Source organism: Saimiri boliviensis, chromosome 14 (genome assembly GCF_048565385.1).
Source record: "Saimiri boliviensis isolate mSaiBol1 chromosome 14, mSaiBol1.pri, whole genome shotgun sequence".
In the NCBI taxonomy this organism is placed as follows: Eukaryota; Metazoa; Chordata; class Mammalia; order Primates; family Cebidae; genus Saimiri; species Saimiri boliviensis.
In genome coordinates this window covers 78,635,984-78,659,952 of record NC_133462.1, presented here as the reverse complement: position 1 = coordinate 78,659,952, position 23,969 = coordinate 78,635,984, and the positions used below count along the sequence as shown (strand labels likewise).

General features: G+C 42.3%; 1 protein-coding gene across 1 annotated transcript in view; it reads left to right on the top strand.

Moving 5' to 3' along the window:
- The window catches only part of NUP133 (nucleoporin 133), an 86,757-nt gene that overhangs the window by 29,377 nt on the left and 33,411 nt on the right, over window positions 1-23,969 (top strand). Inside the window, exons 11-16 of the mRNA XM_039464189.2 lie at window positions 1,914-2,071; window positions 5,469-5,560; window positions 13,292-13,455; window positions 14,626-14,720; window positions 19,272-19,496; window positions 23,312-23,434. Coding sequence (XP_039320123.1) covers window positions 1,914-2,071; window positions 5,469-5,560; window positions 13,292-13,455; window positions 14,626-14,720; window positions 19,272-19,496; window positions 23,312-23,434 — 857 coding nt within the window. The remainder of the gene's footprint in view (window positions 1-1,913; window positions 2,072-5,468; window positions 5,561-13,291; window positions 13,456-14,625; window positions 14,721-19,271; window positions 19,497-23,311; window positions 23,435-23,969) is intronic.

Sequence of the window (23,969 nt, the reverse complement as noted above, 5' to 3'; positions counted from 1 at the left end):
GCTTGCAGGGTTTCTGCCGAGAGATCCACTGTGAGTCTGATGGTGTTTCCTTTGTGGGTGATTTGACCTTTCTCTCTGGCTGCCCTTAGGATTTTTTCCTTCATTTCAACCCTGGTGAATCTGACAACTATGTGCCTTGGGGTTGCTCTTCTTGAGGAATATCTTTGTGGTCTTCTCTGTATTTCCTAGATTTGAATGTTGGCCTGCCTTGTTAGGTTGGGAAAGTTCTCTTGGATAATATCCTGAAGAGTGTTTTCCAACTTGGATTCATTCTCCCCATCACATTCAGGTATGCCGATCAAGCGTAGATTAGGGTCTTTCACATAATCCCATAGTTCTTGGAGGCTTTGTGCATTTTTTTTTTCCACTCTTTGTTCTCTAATCTTGCCTTCTCATTTTATTTCATTGATTTGATCTTCTGTTTCTGATATCCTTTCTTCTGCTTGATCGATTCAGCTGTTGAAACTTGTATATGCCTTGTGAAGTTCTTGTGCTGTGTTTTTCAGCTCCATCAAGTCATTTATGTTCTTCTCTAAGCAGGTTATTCCGGTTAGCATTTCGTCTAACCTCTTTCAAGGGTCTTAGTTTCTTTGCATTGGGTTAGAACATGGTCTTTTAATTCAGAGAAGTTTATTATTACCTATCTTCTGAAGCCTTCTTCTGTTGATTCATCAGATTCATTCTCTGTCTTTTTTTGTTCCTTTGATGGTGAGGAGTTGTGATCCCTGGGAGGAGAAGAGGTGTTCTGTTCTTTGCTCCTTTTTGCGCTGTTTTTTTCCCATCTTCAAATCTCCCTTTAATCTTTGAAGTTGATGATTTCAGGACGATTCTCTGAGTGGACGTTTTTTTCTGTTGAGGTTGGAGTTGTGTCTTTTTTTGGCCTGTAGAGGGCGTTGCTGGACTCTCTTGGGTTCAGTCAGGTTGTTGGGTGGGTGGTCCTTCCCTGGAGTTTGTTTGCAGGTGAGATGGGCCCCGCCTTCCCCATGGCGTCTCTCCTTCCCCAGCTGGATCTTCCTGGTTGGGGTCAAGCTGGTATATTTGCTACCAAGCTCTCTAGCGAGGGCTTCAGTTTGATTTCTGTGGAGGTGGGGCCTGCCAGGCCTTATGGTCTGTTTCCCTGCTTTCAACTTTGCCTCCCTCTGTGGGATGGTCTGTCTTGCCGGCATTAGTCCAGACTCCCGCCCAGGTCCCTGCGACAACTTGCCCCGCCTGGCGGTAGGCGCTGCTCAGATTTGCGTGGACTACCCACGGTGCCCCACCATCTGGCAGGGATCTCGTGGACCGTGGGTTGCAGGAGGGATGAGGTAAGCGCAGGATCTGAAACGGAGCACCGAGGGGGTTGAGTCCCCCGACCCTCCAAGCCAGCCGCACGTCCCTGGGCCTATTTTCAGTGCCCTATCAGTCCCACAGAAACGAACCTGGCACCTTGTTTGGAACTGTGAAGTCCTCTAGCCCTCTGCGTCTCATTTGCTGGGAGCTGCATTCCGGTGCTGGCTTCTCTCGGCCATGTTGGCGTCCCCTTTTCTTTTCTTTTTGTTAAATCCCCATTAACTGATGTGATAAGTTAAAGACAGAATTAAGCAAGAGAACACCACAGGATTGAAAAAGCTCTTATTCTGAGTTTTGCAGAATGAATAATTTCCTTTTTTGGCTTACTAGACTGACTGCTCTCTGGCAAGGCTAATTTTTATTGTCCTTAAAGCTGAAGGGACACAGTTTGCTTCTTCAAATAGTAGGTGGTTCTCAACATTTGATTCTGGGATTTAAAGGATAAGTTTGAAGTAGGAATAATATTGTAAAGAAAAAAACGTGCTTAATATATCAGCAAGATTGTTTTCTTAGGGTGGTAGATTTTACAAAGCATTTTTGTTGTTGTTGTTAGATGTATTTGACTCTATCTTTTTGTCTTTTAGGAGATAGTGTTTTAGGTGGTGGTGCCTGTGGTGGTGTTCCTATCATTTTTTCTAGAAACAGTGGACTAGTGTCTATTACTTCAAGGGAAAATGTGTCCATATTGGCAGAAGACCTGGAAGATTCCTTAGCATCTTCAGTTGCTGGACCAAACAATGTGGTAATGTGATTCTATAAGATTTTAAAGTTTTTGTGTTATTGATTTCTTAGAGACAGGGTCTTGGCCGGGCACAATGGCTCATCTCTGTAATCCCAGCACTTTGGGAGGCCGAGGTGGGCAGATCACCTGAGGTCAGGAGTTCAAGACCAGCCTGGCCAACATGGCAAAATCTCATCTTTACTAAAAATACAAAAACTGGCTGGGCGTGGTGGCTCACGCCTATAATCCCAGCACTTTGGGAGGCCGAGACAGTTGGATCACGAGGTCAGGAGATCAAGACCATCCTGGTCAACACGGTGAAACCCCGTCTCTACTAAAAATACAAAAATTAGCTGGGCATGGTGGCGCACGCCTGTAGTCCCAGCTACTCAGGAGGCTGAGGCAGGAGAATTGCTTGAACCCAGGAGACGGAGGTTGCGGTGAGCCTAGATTGCGCCATTGCACTCCAGCCTGGGTAACAAGAGTGAAACTTCGTCTCAATAAATAAATAAATAAAAATACAAAAATTACCTGGGCATGGTAGTGCACACCTGTAAGCCCAGCTACTCAGGAGGTTGAGGCAGGAGAGTCGTGTGAACCCAGGAAGCAGAGGTTGCAGTGAGCCCAGATTGCAACAAGAGCAAAACTCCATCTCAGAAAAAAAAAAGAGAGAGAGATAGGGTCTCATTTTTTAGAGATAGGGTCTCACACTGTCACCCACACTAGAGTGCAGTGGCACAATCATAGCTCACTGTAGCCTCAAACTCCTGGCCTCAAGCAGTCCTCATGCCTCAGACTTCCCAGTAGGTGCCTATTTTTTTTTGGTTTTGTTTTGTTTATGAGATAAGAGTCTCACTCTGTTGCCCAGGCTGGAGTGCAGTGGCATAATCACCTCATTGCAGCCTCACCTCAACCTCCTGGGATCAAGCAGTCCTCCTCTCTTAGCCTCCCACATAGCTGGGACTACAGACACATGCCATCTCACCTGGCTAATGTTTTATTTTTTTGTAGAGACAGGATTTCCCTGTGTTGCCTAGGCTGGTCTCAAACTCCTGGGCTCAAGCATCCTCCCACCTCAGCCTCCCAAAGTGCTGGGGTTACAGGTGTGGAGCCATCGTGCCCAGCCAAATTTTTATTTTTATCAGAGTGTGTTAAACAAAAGGTCCCAAAACCGAGACAGTTTTCAGAGATTTATGATGCAGACATTAGTTCTTTTTATCTTCCTCATCCCTTCTGCCCTCTTTGCCTGAAGCAGTTACTTTTAAGCCTTTTAGTGATTTATTTTGGCATTTTTCTCCATATTACTAAGTAATATACATATATTCCTGTCTCCTGATTCATCTGTTGATTTTCTACTGTAGAAAATGAGGTTTTGAGTTACCTTATACTCTTTCCTCTGCCTTTGTCATTCAAACATAAATTTTTTTCCATTATAATGACAATGTGAATATTGTTTATGGTTTGCTGAGCCAAGTAATATACTCATTACATTTATTATACAACTTTGTGTGACTCTTGGAGTGTATAATGACCTCATTTTATATTTGCTCACTTTCCTTTCATTTGTGACTTAATCTTTTTACACACTCCAGGAGCTCTGTAGAGTGCCCCTCAGTATAGTTTTTCCCAAAATCAAGTCTCCAGAACCTGTCCATCTGCACGGCTATCATCCCGGAGCTTCCCTTTTCCATTGTCCCCAAATCCTCAGGACCTGTCCCCTGCACAATGCACAGGTGGCCTCATCTCCTGTCATGACTGCCATTTCCCACTCCTTCTGCTTTCTGTCTTCCTTTGTTGTAGTTAGTATCACAGTATTTCCATGAAGCTTTTATTTTTGTTTCTTTTTATTCTGGGATGATTTTTTGAGAGGAATAGCCAGGTAAAAATTACCAATTTTTTTCTGTTATCTTGAAACCTGACATATCCCAGCCATAAGATTTTTATCATTCTTTTACAGAAGACTAAAAGTAATTAATACTGTTTGGGGTAATTTCCACTTGAATAGTGTATGAAATACATAGACTACCTCTAATTCAAAATTAAAGCGATTGAGTACAGTTTTAAAGGAAAGTAACAATTTTTTACTTTTTTTATTTTCACAAAAAGGATTAATACTTTGATTATTTTGTAATCATATTGTTATTGTAATACTGTTATACCTTCTGAAGCTATTTTATAGTATTCCATTTCTTTAAAAATTTTCTAAATTCTTGTATAAACTTGTAATCAGCCATTATGTTTAGTAGTATACACTAAAAGCAAACCTCTTGGTGTATACTTGTGTAAGAGCAAACCTATAAAAAAATTCTGTTAATTATGATGAAATTTCCAAATTATTTTACTTACAACATAATCCCTGAATACCTGTGCCTTTTCTCTATGACTTTGGTTGATCATTTGGTGCTATTTATAGTGTTTCAATAAGTATATGAATAATGGATTCAGGCTAAGCTTGTCCAACCCACGACATGGGCCGCATGCAGCCCAGGATGGCTTTGAATGCGGTTCAACACACATTTGTAAACTTTGTTGAAACATGAGATTTTTTTTTTTAACTCATCAGCTACCTTTTTATTTTATTTTTTTTGAGGCAGAGTCTTGCCTTGTCTCCCAAGCTGAAGTGCAATGGCATGATCTCAGCTCACTGCAACCTCTGCCTCTTGGGTTCCAGCAGTTCTCCTGCCTCAGCCTCCCCAGTAGCTGGGACTACAGGCTCATGCCACTACACCTGGCTAATTTTTGTATTTTTTAGTAAAGACGGGGTTTCACCATATTGGCCAGCCTGGTTTTGAACTCCTGACCTCATGATCTGCCTGCCTCAGCCTCCCAAAGTGCTGGGATTACAAGTGTGAGCCACCATGCCCAGCCAGTCAGCTCTCATTAATGTTAGTGTATTTTATGTGTGGACCAAGACAATTCTTCCTCCATTGTGGCCCAAGAAAGCCAAACGATTGGACATCCCTGGTCCAGACAATATGGTAAACAGTTTGTGTATATGCAGAATTGCTATCATAGGTTGGGTGCAGTTTTTAGTCCAATAATTAAGAATATTCAGGGCTGGGCGCGGTGGCTCAAGCCTGTAATCCCAGCACTTTGGGAGGTCGAGGCGGGTGGATCACGAGGTCAAGAGATCGAGACCATCCCGGTCAACATGGTGAAACCTCGTCTCTACTAAAAATACAAAAAAAAAAAATTAGCTGAGCATGGTGGCACGTGCCTGTAATCCCAGCTACTCAGGAGGCTGAGGCAGGAGAAGTGCCTGAACCCAGGAGGCGGAGGTTGCAGTGAGCCGAGATCGCGCCATTGCACTCCAGCCTGGGTAAGAAGAGCGAAACTCTGTCTCAAAAAAAAAAAAAAAAAAAAAAAAAAAGAATATTCAGATACCTTTATCTCTAAACTATACTTTGTTATTTTGCAGAGTATGGTTTATGAGACCACTCCGAAGAATGAAACTATAGCCCAGGAAGATAAAATCAAGTTGCTGAAAGCTGCCTTTCTGCAATACTGCAGGTATAACATGTTTTTTAAGTTATGAATTATTTTATGTGTGAGGATATGTTTTACTGACATGTGCTACTTATTTCTTGACTGGCGAGAGCAAGTTGGAGGAATGATGCTGTCAGGAGGAGAATGTTGGCTGGTCGCGGTGGCTCACGCCTGTATTCCTTGCACTTTGGGAGGCCAGGGGAGGTAGATCACAAGGTCAGGAGTTCAAGACCAGCCTGGCCAAGATGGTGAAATCCTGTCTCTACTAAAAATACAAAAAAAAAAAAAATTAGCTGGGCATGGTGGTGGGCACCTGTAATTTCAGCTACTTGGGAAGCTGAGGCAGAGAATTACTTGAAGCCAGGAGGCAGAGGTTGCAGTGAGCTGAGATTGTGACACTGCACTTCAGCCTGGGCGACAAAACAAGACTAATAATAATAAAATAAAAGGAGAAATTTTTTTGAGCTTTAGCATTTTAATAAACTGTTCTAAACTTAGTAAGCTAGTTCCAGCTAGCTAGGCCAGGGAAAAAAACATGGGATCTAACATACTCTCCCCACTTCATGAAAAATAATGCACCATTGAAAATGATGATCATTAAGACATCTTGCAAGGGTCTTTTATGTATAATGTTAAGGTGTAAATAAGTTGCTTATCAAGGGATTTTGTGTGTTTGGTTTTTTGAGACAGTCTTCCTCTTACTCTTACTCTGTCACTCAGACTAAAGTGGCATGATCACAGCTCACTGCAACCTCTGCCTCCCAGGTTCAAGCAATTTTCCTGCCTCAGCCTCCCAAGTAGCTGGGACTGCAGTTGTGTGCCACCAGGTCTGGCTAATTTTTTTTTTTTTTTTTTATTTGAGACTTGGTTTCTCCATGTTGGTCAGGCTGGTCTCGAACTCCAGACCTCAAGTGATCTGCCCGCCTTGGCCTCCCAAAGTGCTGGGATTCCAAGTGTGAGCCACCGCGCTCAGCCTAATTTTTTTTTTTTTTTTAGACGGAGTTTCGCTCTTGTTACCCAGGCTGGAGTGCAATGGCGCGATCTCGGCTCACCGCAACCTCCGCCTCCTGGGTTCAGGCAATTCTCCTGCCTCAGCCTCCTGAGTAGCTGGGATTACAGGCACGCACCACCATGCCCAGCTGATTTTTTGTATTTTTAGTAGAGATGGGGTTTCACCTTGTTGGCCAGGCTGGCCTCAAACTCCTGTCTTCAAGTGATCCACCTGCCTGAGCCTCCCAAAGTGTTGGGATTACAGCGTGAGCCACCATGCCCAGCCGCATACAAAGTTTTATTGGTAATATAAAAGAATTATGGCCTGGTGTGGTGGCTCACACCTGTAATTCCAGCACTCTGAGAGGCGAGACAGAAGGATCGCTTGAGCCCAGGAGTTTGAGACCAGTCTGGGCAACATAGAAAGACCTCATCTCTACGAAGAAAATTTTAAAAAATAATTAGCCGGGCATGGTGATGCACGCATTTAGTTCTAGCTACTCAGAAGGCTGAGTTGGGAGGATCATGTGAGCCCACGAGGCCAAGTCTGCTGTGAGCCGTGATCACACCACTGCACTCCAGCCTAGGTGACAGATCAAGACCCTGTCTCAAAAAGGAAAAGGAATTAGACCTGGTCTATTAGTTGATAGTTGAGTTTTGCTTTATGCAAAATCACCACAAGCCTTAATGACTTATTTAACTTAACTCACAATTTTGCAGTTTGGCTGTTTGAGGTTGGGCTCTGGTGGCATTTTTACTGTTCCTTAATAGGCTTATTCATTTTGGTCCACTGTTGGGCTGGCTGCTCTCTACTCACATTTCTGGGCCCTTGGCTGGCCAGCTCTCTGTCTGCTTCCGGTGGCGTTTCCTCAACTAGCAGGCTGCCCTGGGCTTGTTCATGTATCACAGGATTGCAGAGTGGCAAGAGGGCAAAAGAGCAAGTGTCAGTGCACAAGTACTCTTTAAGTCTTTGCTTGGATGGTATTTGCTAGTGTCCTTTTGGCCAGAGCAAGTCCAAGGGGTGAGCTGTAGTGAAAGGGTGCCTAAGCAGATGTGTGTTTGGGTAGGGAGTGATTGTCCTCACTCGGTCACACTTGCTGCTCTAATACTCTTCTGGTTTAAGGCGAATGCAGATTTCAGTTTATCCAAGACATATATTCTGCTTATCGTGTATTCTGGCACTTTCCTTAAAAGGTATGGCAAATTCACATTTGAATAAATACTCAGGAAACTGGTGATCCAGCCCCTGCTCTGCCCCGTGTTAGCTGTGGGAAACTTTGGACAGATGCTGAATGATTTCTGCCGTTCTGCTTCTGTGTCTTCCTTGTCGAAGTATTGAGTGGCATGAGAGTTACAATTGCTAAAGGATCATTAATTTATCATCAGATCTTTGTTTTGAAGGAATATGCTGAGTTTACTACTTTCTTTTCCTGCTGTTCTCAGCCTGTGATTCCATAATCCCACTCATCCTGGTGTCTGATGCATAAAGGCCGCTCACAGAGGCAACAGATGAAGTGCTTTTACAGTTCTAACAGTCTGCGCCTCGTGATCTACTAAGCTTTGTTTCTTACCAAAAGGGGGCGCCAGTAGGCAAGGTTTTCGTTTCCATTGAAACTGTATTCTTTTAATCTTGTTCTTTTACATGGTTCAATCTTACTTCAAAGATTTGGGTTAAAATGCTGTGTTTTTATCTTTCACAAGTTTATCCTGTAATTATAATTCTGTCAGATTGATGGCATCTCAAAATGTAAATGATAATGCAGCAGGTCACCAGTCATTAGATTTGTTTCCTGTGGCTGCCGTAACACATCACCACAAACCAGGAGCTTCAAACAACAGAAGTGTCTTCTCTCATAGTTCTGGAGGCCAGAAGTCTGAGAGCGAGGCTCTGGGAAAGGATTTGTCCTTACCTCTCAGCTCCTGGTGGCTGCTGGCAATCCTTGGCTTATAGATATGTCACTCCAGTTTCTGCCTCCATTGTCACATAGCTGTCTTCACATTCACATGACCTTCTTTTTTTTTTTCTTTTTGAGACAGAGTCTCACACTGTCACCCAGGCAGGAGTGCAGTGGTGAAATCTCAGCTCACTGCAGCCTCCGCCTCCCTGGTTAAATTTTGTCTCAGCGTCCCAAGGAGCGTCGTGCACTGTCATGCCCAGCTAATCTTTTGTATTTTTAGTAAAGATGAGGTTTTGACATGTTGGCCAGGCTGGTCTCAAACTTCTGGACTCAAGCAATCCGCCAGCCTCAGCCTCCCAAAGTGCTGGGATTACAGGTGTGAGCCACCATGCCCGGCCCATGTGGACTTCTTATGAGGACATCAGTCATTGGATTTAGACTCATCATAATTTAACGAACTGTATCTACAAAAACCTTATTTCCAAGTAAGGTCGCATTTTGAGGCACTGGGTAGATATGCATTTGTGGGAGACACTATTCAACCTGGTATAGTCATTCATCTTAAGATGTTTTACTGGAGAAAATTATTAGGCACAAGAAAGGACCCCGATCTAAGTCCTGAGCAAGCAGCAGCCTCAGGGATAGTGTCATGGGGCCTGTAGCACAGCTGTGCTAACTTATTCTGCCCAGCATGGGTGAAGTACTGTGGACTTCATGAGGGATGATTTCTTGGGGAGTATCAGCTAGCTCTCTTAAAGATGTAGACTCCTTACAAACACAATTGTGGTACCTTTAAAGCAGGACTTCTCAATCCTGTTAACATTGACATTTGAGGCTGGGCGTGGTGGCTCACACGTGTAATCCCAGAGCTTTGGAAGACCAGAGCAGGTGGATCATTTGCGGTCAGGAGTTCGAGACCAGCCTGACCAACATGGTGAAACCCTGTCTCTACTAAAAAAAAAAAAAAAAAAAAAAAAAAAGTTACAAAAAATTAGCCAGGTGTGGTGGCACATGCCTGTAATCTCAGCTACTTAGGAGGCTGAGGCAGGAGAATCGCTTGAATCCAGGAGGCGGAGGTTGCAGTGAGCTGAGATCCTGCCCCTGCACTCCAGCAGTACATCGTACCCTGTTTGTGGCATCACCAGCAACTTCCTGCTAGATGCCAGTAGCACCCTTTCCCCCAACTCGTGATAACCAAAGTTACCGTCAGACATTGCCAGATGCCCCCTGGGGTCACAATTGCTATATAACACTTTTTTTTTTTTTTTTTTGAGACGGACTTTCACTCTTGTTACCCAGGCTGGAGTGCAATGGTATGATTCCGGCTCATCGTAACCTCTGCCTCCTGGGTTCAAGCAGTTCTCTTGCCTTGGCCTCCCTAGTAGCTTAGCTGAGATTACTGGCCATGATGCCCGGCTAGTTTTTTTTTTTTTTTCAGATGGAGTCTCACTCTGTCACCCAGGCTGGAGTGCAGTGGTGTGATCTTGACTCACTACAACCCCTGCCTCCTGGGTTCCAGCAATTCTCTTGCCTCAGCCTCCTGAGTAGCTGGGACTACAGATGCGTGCCACCACACCCAGCTAATTTTTAAAAAAATTTTTTAGTAGAGACAGAGTTTTACCATATTGGCCAGGCTGATCTCAAGCTCCCAACCTCAGGTGATCTGCCCAGCTCGGCCTCCCAAAGTACTAAGATTACAGGTGTGAGCCACTGCGCCCAGCCTATAGCACTTTTTAAAGTGTTACCTATTTAATTTTTTGCTAAGGTAATATTACTGTTTTTGTAGCATGGTTTCTTTGAAATTAATTTTTATATTATTTTGGTTTTCATTTTACTTAACCCAAAAAATACTAAATCTTTTGTTGATGAGAATTTTAGGGAACTTTTTCTGTAAGTTTTTATTAAATCTTGCCATAGTCATCTTTGTAATTTCCATGACTAGGTCACTAGCTTTACCCTGGTCTTTCAGGCTTTCAAGAGTTTTTCTGCATTTCACCAGTCAGCTGTGTCTCTTGTTCCACCACGGGACCATAACAGCCCTTTTCCAATCTCCTCCCTCTCCCCATTTCTCTCCCTCTTCCCTCACACTTAGCAGAGGACTTAACTTCCTACTTAACAGAGATCACAGAAGCCGTTGGATAAGAACTCCCTGTACTTCCTAGCTTTTTAGCTATGGAGGTATCTGCATCCCAAATCCTTTTCCTCTTTCCCTCCCAATAAAGTAGGAAGGTGTGCCCTTCTTCCTATCAGACTGTTCTTTGTTTCGAAGGCCACTCTCTCCTCCTTCACTTGAGACTACATCCTTTTAGTTCTGCCTTTCCTCTGCCCTTTGACCTTTCTTGTGCTGGCTCCTTCTCCCCAGCAGTTAATCATTTTAGTCTGCCATTTGTAAAAAGACCAGTCTTTGACTTTGCTTAGTTTGAGCTACCACCTTGTCTGTCTTTTCCTGTTGACGGCTAAACCACCTGAAAGGTTGTCCACATTCACTATTGTTTGCCATATTCCCTCTCTCTGCTCCTTCAGTGATCTTTTCTCCTCCTTGGCTTCATTTGCTGAAGAAACAGATGTACCATGACCTGGCCCATTATATGCAAATGGAGAGTGTACAGCAGCAGTGTATATTTCACAGGCACCTGAGTTTCAGTGTATCCAAAACCGAGCTTATCTTCTCCAAAGCTTATTCTTCCCTCCCTACCCCCTGCTCCAGTGACAAGCACTACCATCTCTTCAAAGCAACAGCAGAGGAGTCATTCTTAGACAGTTGTTCCCCCTTGCTCACAGGGGGATATGTCTTAAAACCCCCAGTGGATACCTGAAACTGCTGGTAGTACTGAATCATATGTATACTATGTTTTTCCTATACATACCTATGATGAAGTTTAATTTATAAATTAGGCACCGTAAGAAATTAAGAACAATAGTAATAAAACAGAATGATAACAATATACAATTAACCTTTGAACAACATGGGTTTGAACTGTGTGGGTCTACATATATGCAGGTTGTTTTCAACCAAATGCAGACCAAAATTCGCAGCATGTTTTCAACCAAGTGCAGATCAAAAATTCACCTGCCTATACAGAGGGCCACCTTTTTGTATACTAGAGTTCCACAGAGCCAACTGCCGGCCTTGAATATGGGTGGATTTTGATGTATGTTGAGGGTCCTGTAACCACCCCTGCATATACTGAGGGATGACTGTACAACAATAAAAATATGTGAATGTGGTCTCTCTCTCTCCCTTCCTCCCTCTCTCTCTGTCTCTCTCTCTCTCTCTCTCTCTTTCTTTCTCTCTCTCTCTCTCTCTCTCTCTCTCTCCCTCTCCCTCTGTTCCCCCCCACACCCCCATCTGTCTGTCTCTATCTCTCTTTCTGTCTCTGTCTGTCTAGGTCATCTGTTTTCAGACTGTGGTTGACCACAGGTAACTGTGACTGTGGGAAGTGAAACCATGGATAAGGGGATGCTACTATACATCAGATCCAGCAGTAACCTTCGAAGTGGATATTTTCCCTACCTTTTCCTTTCTGCAGTAACCTCCTAACTGGATTTTTCTCTTGTATGATCCCCTCTCCGTATGTTAGAGCTGTCTTTTGGGACACTAGAACAGACTGTGACACTCCTTTACAGTGCCTGTTCATTGTCCTTAGTATTAGGTTCAAACTCCGTAACACGGTTTATAAGACTGTGTGCTCTAATTTTGTGATTTATCCCTTCTCAGTATCCCTCATTTCTCCATATGTGCCATAGTTAATCCTCTGGCGGGTCCACTGACACGCTGGTTGTCCCCTAATGTCTCTAAGTTGGAAGAGTCTGCTGCATTTTATGGGCTCCCCCTTCCTTTAATTGGTTGCCCTGCAAGCTTTTTTCCAAACTCTTGTCCCCTGGGTGATCTCAGCCTCTTCCGTAGCCTCAATTCTCTCCTGAGATAGAGACTTACTGGCTGACGGATGTGGATCTGTGCTCTGTGTGCAGCTGTATACCCCTCCCCAATTCTCCCCAGCCTTTCATGACCTCCTCTTTATCTGTCAATAAGTTTTCTCTATCTCTGTCAGTGTTTATCACCTGTGTCATTGCTTGCTCAATTGTCTGGACTATTTTTTAAAGTCTTTTTATCCTTCTGTGTCTAGAGCCTAGCATGTTGTAAGCATTCTTTGTATATTTGTTGAATTAATGAATGTATAATAGTTTTCTCCCTTTTAATTAAGTAAATTTTATTAAAAGTAATTTTCACCTAAAACCTATAAATGGCACTAGGTTTAATTTCACAATTAACTTAAAAATTTTTTTTTGATTTTTAATTTTTATGGGTACACAGTATATGTGTTTGTGGGTTACATGAGATATTTTCATACGGGCATACAATGTGTAATAATCACATCAGGGTAAATGGCATATCCATCACCTCAAGCATTCATCATTTTTTTTTGTGTTATGAACATTCTAATTATACTCTTAGTTACTTTAAAATGTGCAGTAAATTATTGTCAACGGTAGTCAGCCTGTTGTGCTATCAAATACAAGCTCTTCTTCAATCTATGTTTTTTTTTTTTTAAACCCATTAACCGTTCCCACTCCCCGCCACTGCCACTACTCTTCCCACCCTCTGGTAACCATCACTCTGCTCTAACTCCGTGAGTTCAGTTGTTTTAGTTTTTAGCTCCCACATGAGTGAGAACATGTAAAGTTTGTTACATGTTTTTGTGTGCCTGACTGACTTCACTTAACATGTTCCAACCCTGCTATTGTAAATGACAGGATAACTTTTTTTTTTTTTTTTTTTGCTAAATAGTACTCCACAATTTTTTCTTGGTGAGTTTTGAAAATATTTTGCCTCCCTTAGTACTTATATTTTCCAATTTTATTTCAGGAAAGATTTAAGTCATGCTCAAATGGTGGTTGAAGAGCTCTTTTCTTCTCACTCTGATTTGGATTCTGATTCTGAACTAGACAGGGCAGTTACCCAAATCAGTGTAGACCTGATGGATGACTACCCAGCGTCTGACCCACGGTGGGCTGAGTCTGTCCCTGAGGGTAAGAACGTTTTAATTATGGAATGGTATGTTTTGAGCATATTCTGATTTCTTTATTAGAAGCATCTCTTAAAGTATATGTTTAGCTTCTCAGACAATTTAATATTAATTCAACAGTTTTAAAAATATTCTAACCTTCCTTATAGTATATTTTGAAAAAGGCTCACAACAGGTCTAGATAACAGAATAAAAACTAAAGGAACGTTGGAGCAAATCCTAATTGTTCTATCTGAGGCAGATTAATTAGCCTTACTTAGCTTTCCTGCCTTTTATTTCCAAATGAGAATTGGTAGCATAGGTAAATATTTGGCACTTAACCTGCCCCCAATTTTTTTTGAGACAGTCTCCCTTACTCAGTCACCCAGACTGGAATGCAGTGATAAGATCTCAGCTCACTGCAACCCCCACCTCCTGGGTTCAAGTGATCCCCACACCTCAGCCTCCCAAGTAGCTGAGATTACAGGTGTGTACCACCACGCCCAGCTTATTTTTGTATTTTTAGTAGAGATGGGGTTTCACCATGTTACCCAGGCGGGCCTCGAACTCCTGATCTCAAGTGCTCCACCTGCCTTGGCCTCCCAAAGTTCTGGGATTACAGGTATGAGCCACCAAGCCCAGACTACTTACCCCCAAATTGAGTAATTTTGGCATAATCAGTATATTTGACTAATAGAAATGATCCATTCCCCTAAGAGCAGCAGTGATCAAATGTCAATATGTAGAAGTAAGCAAGAATGTCTGCCTCCCTATCCCAGCTGAGTGCCCCTCTTGTGCTTCCATCTCAGCAACTCGAGGGGAACTATCCCAAACATGTTTCCCTAATTAACCTACTTCTTAGCAAGTTCGCTAAGCTGCATTAGAGATTTAAAAAGAAAACATTCAAGCTCATCTCCTTTCTTTGTTTCGTTGGCACTGTCAAGCTTAAATTGTTATAAATGATTAACAGTAATGTTTTACATTTTGAATAAATAGAGTATGAATTGTGTCAAACCTCCAAAATTTTCTCAAACATTTTTAAACTCCTGAGTAACATTATAAGTAATTGTATTATGAGGTTGATATTTTTCTTTTGTATAGACTTTCTTTTTGTTTAATAGCAGTTAGCCACTAACATTAAAATAGCATAGTTGTAAAACCACTATGTTGTAAGATTATCACTGTGTTTTAACAGAAGTACCTGGGTTCAGCAACACGTCACTGATTATTCTTCACCAACTAGAAGACAAGATGAAAGCTCACTCTTTCCTTATGGACTTTATTCATCAAGTAAGAGGCCAGGGTGGTAACACAGCAGGGGCCAGGCTGTGTCTCTGCTCTGCTTTTGTCAGTCTAACACAGTGGGAAGTCCCTTCTCTCTGTTTTGAGGTGTTTCGTTGGGTGGGGCATGACTAGTGTTTTCCTTTTTCTGTGCTGCTTTAAAAGTCCATAATTCCAGGGCTGTGTGCAAGCCTGTTAATGCAGGTATAAGAAGCAGACTTCATTCTGATTTCCTGTATACATTTATGTAAAAACTTAAGTTTTCATGAGTCAATTTTGTATTAAACACTGAAGAATATTAAGACAATGACAGATTTTTGTATTTGACTTTTAATTTTGAGGTACCGTTAGAATCAAATCCTCATTTAAAGTATTCCTTTTCTTTTTTGTGTAAAGGTTATCCTTACATACATTGCGCCTAAATTAGATGCTACTGGACAGAATTGTTGCATAAGTTCATCCATTCTTGCCTTGTCAATAAAAGTGGCTTGCAGACATATTACATAGCCAAATGAATGAATTTCCTCCTGTTTTGAGTTTGTTTGTTTGTTTATTTATTGAGACAGGGCACTCTGTCGCCCAGTCTGGAGTGTAGTGGCATGATTTTGGCTCACTGCAGCCTTGACCTCCTGGGCTCAAGCAGTCATCTCACAGCCTCCTGGGTAGCTGGGACTACAGATTTGTGCCACCATGCCCACATAATTTTTTTTTTAGTTTTCGTAGAGACAGTCTTACCATGTTGCCCAGGCTGGTCTCAAACTCCTGGGCTCAAGCAGTCCCTGCGCTTCAGCCTGCCAAGGTGCTGGAGTTACAGGTATGAGCCACCAGGCCCAGCCTCTTCCCTGATCTGATTGTTTTCAAACTCAGTAGTGCCTACTCACTACCACACCCGGCTAATTTTTTATGTTAAGGAGACTGTAGTGAGTGCTGTCCAATACAGTGCTTTCTGTGATCATGGGAATGTTCTCCTAGTGTGTTGCCAGTGGGACACCTGCTGGCCGCATGTGACCACTGAACAGTTAAAAGGTGACTAGCAACTAAAGAAGTGAAGTTTAACTTATTTAAATAGCCACTATGGACAGTGGCTTCCTTATTGGCCAGTGCAGCACTAGATAATTTCAGAAATGACTTGATTGTTCCTAATCCCACAGTCATGTTCATTTTTGTGCATGGTTTGTCTCCTGTCTACTCTTATTGCCTTGGCAAGAAAACTCCAATCATTCATTGAGTCTGTCTCTGTCTCTCTGTGTCTGTGTCTGTCTGTCTGTCTGTCTGTCTGTCTGTCTCTCTCTCTCTCTCTCTCTTTTGTATTTTAGGTGGGCTATGGATTAATGGGGAAAAAACACATTTTCTCCTGATATGGTCATTTAGTTAGCCAAGTGTATCCAGTTAACTATTACTGCCTTAACCACCCAAAACCAAAAACAGTGGCTTAAAACAATTCTGTGGGTTAGTCAGACAGTTCTTCTGTTGGTTTCACCTGGAATCACTTGACCTGCTTTTAGGATGCACTGAGCTGGAGGGTCTGCAAGCCTTTACACCCTTTCTGGCAATTGGTTCCAACTGTCCACAGAGGTTATGTGGTTCTCCATTTAGTTGCTAATCCTGCTCTGGTCTGGACCAGCTTCCTCTGGTCTCAGCAGATGAACATAGACACTATAGGCTTCTTAAGGGCTCATGTCAGATGTCACATAATGTTACTTCCAGTAAAGTGGCATTGGTCAAAGCAAGTCACAAAGTCAGGTGGGATGAAAGAGATTAAAGAATTGATTATACCTCTTTTCTTTTTTTTTTTTTTAAATATGCGTGTGACAGGGTTTCCACTCCCATTACCTAGGCTGGAGTGCAGTGGTACAATCTCAGCTCACTGCAACCTCTGCCTCCTGGGCTCAAGTGATTCTCCTGCCTCAGCCTCCCCAGTTGCTGGGACTACAGGCACATGGTGCTGAACCTCTCTAATTTTTTGTATTTTTTGTAGAGAAGGGGTTTTGCCATATTGCCCAGGCTGGTCTCGAACTCCTAAGCTCAAGTGATCCGCCTGCGCCTGCCTCCCAAAGCACTGAGATTACAGGTGTGAGCCACTGTATCCAGCATGATTGTACCTCTTCATGGGAAGAGTGGCAAGTCATTCTCATTGGAACAAGATGTGCATACTTGGCTGGGAGGTACTTGCCCTGACCTGATTTGCCACACTGAGAGGCCGGAAAGCCAGTAGAGCATGAGCACTTGGCTCTCAGCCTTCCTGGGTTCCAGAGAACCGTCGCAAAGTCTCACGGCTATTGGTAGCAGCATCCATCCCAAGGCAATGTCTAGCTAGTTCTGAAAACCCCATTCCAGTTATGCGTTTTATATTTCTATTTCCTTTAATATTTAGAACTGATTTTACTAATTGGGAAGAATTTATGTTAATAATCAGGAAAAAGGTATAACTAGATACTCCTAAGGAAAGGTCTCATTCTGTTGCCCAAGGTGGCGTGCAGTGGCACAATCATAGCTCACTGCAGGCTCAACCTCCTGGACTCAAGCAGTCTTCCCACCTCAGCCTCCCCAACAGCTGGGACTACAGGTGCTCACTGCCATACCCGACTAATTTTTTTATTTTCTGTAGAGACAGGGTCTCACAATGTTGCCCAGGCTGGTTTCAATCTCCTGGTCTCAAGTGATCTTCTTGTCTTGGCTTCCCCAAGTGCTGGGGTTACAAGCCTAAGCCACTGTGCCCAGTCTTAGGGAATATTTCTAAATATAGAGAGATATTCCTTTTCTCCTTGAGCCAAACTTGGCATTCACATGTCCATATCTTCATTCTATAGTGGGTAGAAGTAACACCAATGCCTCAGAACAGGACCTTTGCCTCTAGTTTTCTGATGTTGAAGAAGCCTTTGTGCTTATACATTGTATCTCCATACAGTACATAGGCAGGGAGATAATCTGATCATTTTCATTGTGGGACTAGAATGATTGTATTTTTAAAAATTTTCTTTAAATTGTTTTGAGGCAGGATCTTACTCTGTCACCCAGGCTGGAGTGCAGTGGGCCGATCATAGCTCACTATAGCTACAGTCTGCCCGGACTCAGCCGATCTTCCCATCTCCGCCTCCCAAATAGCTGGGACTACAGGCATGCGCCACTAAGTCAGCTAATTTTTGTATATTTTTTAGAGACAGGGTTTTACCACATTACCCAGGCGATACCCCTGCCTTGGCCTACCAAAGTTCTGGGATTACAGGTGTGAGCCACCACGCCTCACCTAGGAAAGGTGTGATCTAGAGCTATTGCTTCACTCTCAGTGCCACAATCAAAGCAAAGTAAAGCAGGCAAGTGGGATGACCTTGCTGAAAACTACACCTAAAATATTTTTGAAGGAACCAGGAAGTCAATTCAAGTCAGGAAAGACTATGTAATTGCTATTTTAAAATAATAAGGTGAACAGGTTGAATACATTAGGATTCAGTGAAGTATTAAAAATATTGGATATCTAAATGTGTTAGAAAAATAAGATACTATCAAAACAAGCTACAGAACAATATATATATAGTATGACCCCTTTTGTGTTATAAAAGAGATCTCTCCTAGCATGTAAATACTACAAAAGCATATACAAAATGAAGGATAGGAAATCAGATCATTTATTAACAAAGGGAATTTTACTTAAAGTGTGAAAACGTATTCATTATTTATGCCTGTCTTTTGGCTTCTTCTAGTTCAGTTTATTGTAATGTCATATGCAGCGAGAAAGCTTGGGAAAACCCCTAGAACACATAACATAGCACAGATGGGCATCAAGCAACTCAGTAGGAGATGTAAAGGGTTAAAGATGCCCCCACCCTCCCCGCAGGGTTAGGGGTATGGAAATCAGTCCTTGAAGGTGGAGGTTGCTGAGTTTCTGATTCCTGAAAGTCTGGAATCTAGTGGAATTAATTGATATGGCTAGTAAAGGGCAGTATGAGGCCACACGTGCAGTGGTTCACACCTGTAATTCCAGTGCTTGGGGAGGCCAAGTTAGGAGGCTCATTTGTGGCCAGAACTTCAAGATCAGCCTCCTGGGCAACAAAGTGAGACCCCCATCTCTACAAACATAAAATTTAAAAATTATCCCGGTGTAGTGGTATGTTGCTTGGGAAGCTGAGGTGGGAAGATGGCTTGAGTTGAGGGTTCAAGGTTAGGGTGACCTGTGATTGCACCACTGCACTCCACCCTGGGCAACATGGCACAAAAGACAAAAAGAGCAGTGTGACTGTTTTGCTAACCATAAACAATAATTTGGGAAACATCCTATGTAGAGACAATAGAAGTGGGCAGAAGCCCAGGAGTGACCCTGGTCTTAGAACAGGGATGTCTGTCTGTGCTTTCTTATGGGTGTTAATGGCCTGGCTGAAGTGTGTTTGTGTGTTAGAAACAGCCAAAACAAGAGACAGCTGAAGGGACTTGCTGGGGGAGAGCTGGGGCCAGTGACTGCCCAGGGTGCATATACAACTTATGCACCCTGGGGAAAATACAGCTATGGTATTTTACATGTTACCGCAATTGCTTTCTAAGAATGTGTGTTTGCCTTTTTGAAAGGTTGGCTTATTTGGACGTCTAGGCAGTTTTCCAGTTAGAGGGACACCGATGGCCACTCGACTGTTGCTCTGTGAGCATGCGGAAAAGCTGTCAGCCGCCATTGTTCTTAAGAACCACCACTCCCGGCTTTCTGACCTCGTGAACACAGCCATATTGATCGCTTTGAACAAGAGGGATTATGAAATCCCATCCAACCTGACTCCTGCAGATGTCTTTTTCAGGGAGGTAAGAGGAGTCCTCTTTCATGTGGCTTTATAGAACTGTGCCATTTACTGATCATGCCCTAGGCAGAAAAGAGGGTGAGGACAAGTTAAATCACAAAAGATCTCACTGAAATTTTAAGTTGGACTCCATATTTTCTAGCTTAACTGTCACTCAGAAGTATCATTTATCAGTTACCTGTAAAGAAGAGCTTGCAAAGTTGACTAAGAAGTGCTCCCTGTTTACTTTTTTATTCCCCTAAAAACTATCTGCAGGTACCTATTTGCTTTGTGTGCTGATCGTCTCCTTTTTTTTGTTGAGATGGAGTCTCACTCTGTCACCCAGGGACACCTCCGCCTCCCCAGTTCAAGCAATTCTCTTGCCTCAGCCTTCTGAGTAGCTAGGATTACAGGCACCAGCCACCATGCCCAGCTAATTTTACTATTTTTAGTAGAGACGGGGTTTCACCATGTTAGTCAGGCTAGTCTCGGACTCCTGACCTAAGGTGATCCACTTGCCTTGGCCTCCCAAAGTGCTGGGATTACAGGCGTGAGCCACTGAGTCCAACCTGATCTTCTCCTTTGTCTCTCCAGATCTGCTCTTGATTCTGCCACAAACTGGCCTTCCTGAGTGGCTTCCCTTGCCATCTGGCTTCCGGCCAGTGTGATGAATGTGAGGCCCTGCCAGAGGCCAGAAGTTGGAGTAGTTATTCCCCCAGCTTTCTTCCTTGCCTCTGCCCACTTTACGTTGGCTGAGCCTGTCTGTTGGGGATGGTACCTCTTGTCCAGCTGCTTTCTCTGTGTTTCTAATAGCTGCCCCTCCTCTTGCCTCTTCAGGCCTGAGGTTGATAATGGCTCACCCTGGGTGCTGCCCCATCCCTTGTTGGACCCCTTAATCTTGCCCATACCTTTGTAAACAGTCCCTTCACTGAATTCCTCAGCTACCTCTTAGGATCGCATTGCTACATCTTGCTTGTAAAATCAGATTTATTTTCAGAGAAAAAGTAAAGTCTGCTATAAATTTCTTTTATTTATTTATTTATTTATTTATATTATAAAGACGGGGTTTCGCCATGTTGGTCAGGCTGGTCTTGAACTTCCAACCTCAGGTGATCCGCCCCGCCCGCCTTGGCCTCCAAAGTGCATGGATTACAGACTTGAGCCACCACGCCCAGCCTGCTATAAATTTCAAAGACAAAAATGGTTAAGATGCTGGTTAGCCAGTGGCAGCTGGACATTGTGGAAATAGTAACGCAATCTTTATGCTTTTGTGAGGCTTCACAACCCTTTGAGGCAGTAAGGTAGACTTCACTGTCTCCCTTTAAAGGTGTGTCATTAGGACTTAAACCTGTTGTCTTAACTGAGACTGCAGAATTATCCGATTTTAGAAACAGGGCCAGCTCTTCCTTCAGCTCTGTGAAACTTGGAATTTCTTACACATTTGAGGAACTTCAGACTCTATTGGTGTCTCAAATTTTGCTTCCTTCCTCCTAGAGCCTCACTGTATTCTAGCATGTAACACACAATGCCGACAGGTCCTTTTTTCTTAATGTTTGATGGACTGTAACCTAAGTTCAGTCTTTCTGTTGATTCCATAAATGTGTTTAGTTTGAATTCTTTGTTTTTATACATTTGGGTTAGTTTCTAGGGAGTGAAAGGAAAAGCACTCTGTTATGTTTTGTTTTTAATCTAGGAAATATGCCAGAAATCTGAAAGAAAGAAAAACGAATCACCTCAAGTTTCATGATCTAACAAATCAAATTGTTGTCATTTTTGTGTCCTTTTTGGTCTTTATTCATATATAATTTTATATAATAAGACGAAGAGTTTTTAAGAATTATTAATGACAGATTACTTGTAAGAACAGGGCAAGAGCCTGGTTCATTCTGCATTTGGATCAAAGGGCAAAGCATAATTGTCAGCTCAGTATGCACACGTTCAGTTAGCTGAATTATTAGAGAAAGGTCTGGAAATTATCATTTGATTACATAATATAGAATATTACTTTAGGAATAGGCTTTAGGAGTATGATACAGGAAAACTAAAAATGTGATTGGCTTCTCAAAAGAATGTTCCCTATGAAAAATGGTAATATTTAGGACTATTCACGTCACCATTTATCGTGATTTCTCATGATGTTCATTGGTCTTCAGTTTCTCTGGGGTGTAGTTCTAAAGGTCCTCTCCCATGCCATAACCATCGTGAAAAGGCAATACAGCAGATACATGCATATAGTAATTTTTCTTTCTCTTTACCTGTTCTTCCACTTATGGGTGACAACTTAACCTTTCTAAAGGTTATTTATGTTTTGGGACAAGCTGGTTAACCGAAATCAATCTCTGTTGGTGGGCCATATAGAAAGATATTTTGATTTGGCAGCCCTGATGGAAAGTAAAACAACATAGAGCCTGCCTGAGGGTGCACTTTCCACTTTGCCTGCCTCCAGTTTGGGAAGGGCTCGTACCTCACAGGGCTCTGGAAAAACAGAGAGCTCACTGCTTAAGGAACAGACTATGTTGGCATGGCATATGAGCAATATTTGAAATCACTGAATATATACATGGTAAGAGAATTTAACAAGTGTTTTGGCATTTTATGCTCTTTATATTCTGTCTTTCTTTTTTCTTTTCTTTTCTTTTCTTTCTTTTTTTTTTTTTTTTTCAGGTGGAGTCTCCCTGTTTCTCCAGGCTGGAGTGCAGTGGCACGATCTCAGCTCACTGCATCAACCTCTGCCTCCCAGGTTCAAGTGATTCTCCTGCCTTGGCCTCCCAAGTAGCTGGGACTACAGGCATGTGCCACCGTGCCCAGCTAATTTTTGTATTTTTAGTAGAGATGGGGTTTCACTGTATTGGCCAGGATGGTCTCGATCTCTTGACCTCGTGACCCACCTGCCTCAGCCTCCCAAAGTGCTGGGATTACAGGCGTGAGCCACCTCGCCTGGCCATTATTTATGCTTTCATTGTGTTTTTCATGTTAGAATGTAAAATATTCTTACACTTAATCTTACAAATTAAATATGCTGAAGATTTCTTGCCTAGGCTGTTAGGATGCCTTTGGCTAACATCAGAAATGCAAAAGGAAGAACCAGGTTTGCAAAAGGGAGGGATTTGGTTTGGGTCATGTTTTATCTGTGCCTGTATATCTTGTTTTTTTTTTAGCTACTTTGTGAGGTCCTTGAGGGCAGCTAATCTGGTTTTTCTTTCTTCTTATCTCTGAGTATCCATTGCCTTGCAAACTCTAAATAAAGGGGGAAGGCTTAAGTGCAGACTTGAACTTGAAATAAGAGTTTCAGTGCCTGAGGATATATTTGCACTGTTGTCTTTATGTGTTAATAAAGGAAGAGTTAGGAGTTATGTATTTAGTTCCTTATTCTCTTATGTTGCTTCTATTCTGCAAACATTTCTGTTATGTCTGAAAATGGGGAATTCTCAGAGAAATTAGCAAGTTCATTTTTGACATCATTTTAATCTATTAGTTCATTAGTTTGAGGTCTTATATTTCGAAGTGACATCACCTGTAACCTAATGCTATTTAAAGGTGCACTGAGCAGAGTAGCTATAATAAACAAATAATACCATTGTTTAAATAAAAAAAATCTACTTGGTAACAATTCAGAATTTGCCTGTTTACAAGACTTAGTTATTTGGGCACTGTTAACTTTTAAAAGTTAGGAGATCTGACCTGTCTTGATTTTTAAACTTATTTTGACCACCAACTGTCAATAAATTTTCCTTCATCTATAGGTCTGAAGATATGGCTTAATGAGTAAACTCAGTGGGAAGTTGTTACCCATCACCATAATTTTTGTTGTAAGTAGTTGACTTCTGTGTATTCTCTCAGGTATCCCAAGTAGATACCATCTGTGAGTGCTTACTGGAGCATGAGGAGCAAGTCTTGAGGGATACACCTTTGGATTCCGTTGAATGGGCTGAAGTGGTGATCAATGTGAACAATATTCTCAAGGTACAAAAATAAGGGAAAGGTTTCAGCAAATCAAAGCCCAGAGCATGGATGGACAAGGAAGTGGTTTCCATATTCCTACTCTGTATTGCCAATAATTTATAAGGTTGTAGACATTTTGTTAATCCCCCCAAAATTAGAAAAATGTCAGTCATTTTAATCAGTTAATGAATATTTCAAATGTTAGCCTGGTGCCTATTAATAAATTTCTGTAATACTCAGTTTCCATTTGGTAGAACAAGAAACCTTTCATTTGGGAAGGTGCATTTGTATCTTTGCAGTTCTTTTTGTTTGGTTAGTTTTTTTTTCAGAGACAAGGTCTCATTGTCACCCAGGCTGGAGTGCAGTGGCACCATCATAGCTCCCTATAGCCTTGAACTCTCGGTCTCACAAGTTCCTTCTGCCTCCGCCTCCAAGAGTGTCGGGATTACAGGCCTGAGACACCATGCCTGATTGCAAATATATTCTTTATTTTTTATTTTTTATTTTATTTTATTTATTTATTTATTTTTGAGATGGAGTTTCGCTCTTGTTACCC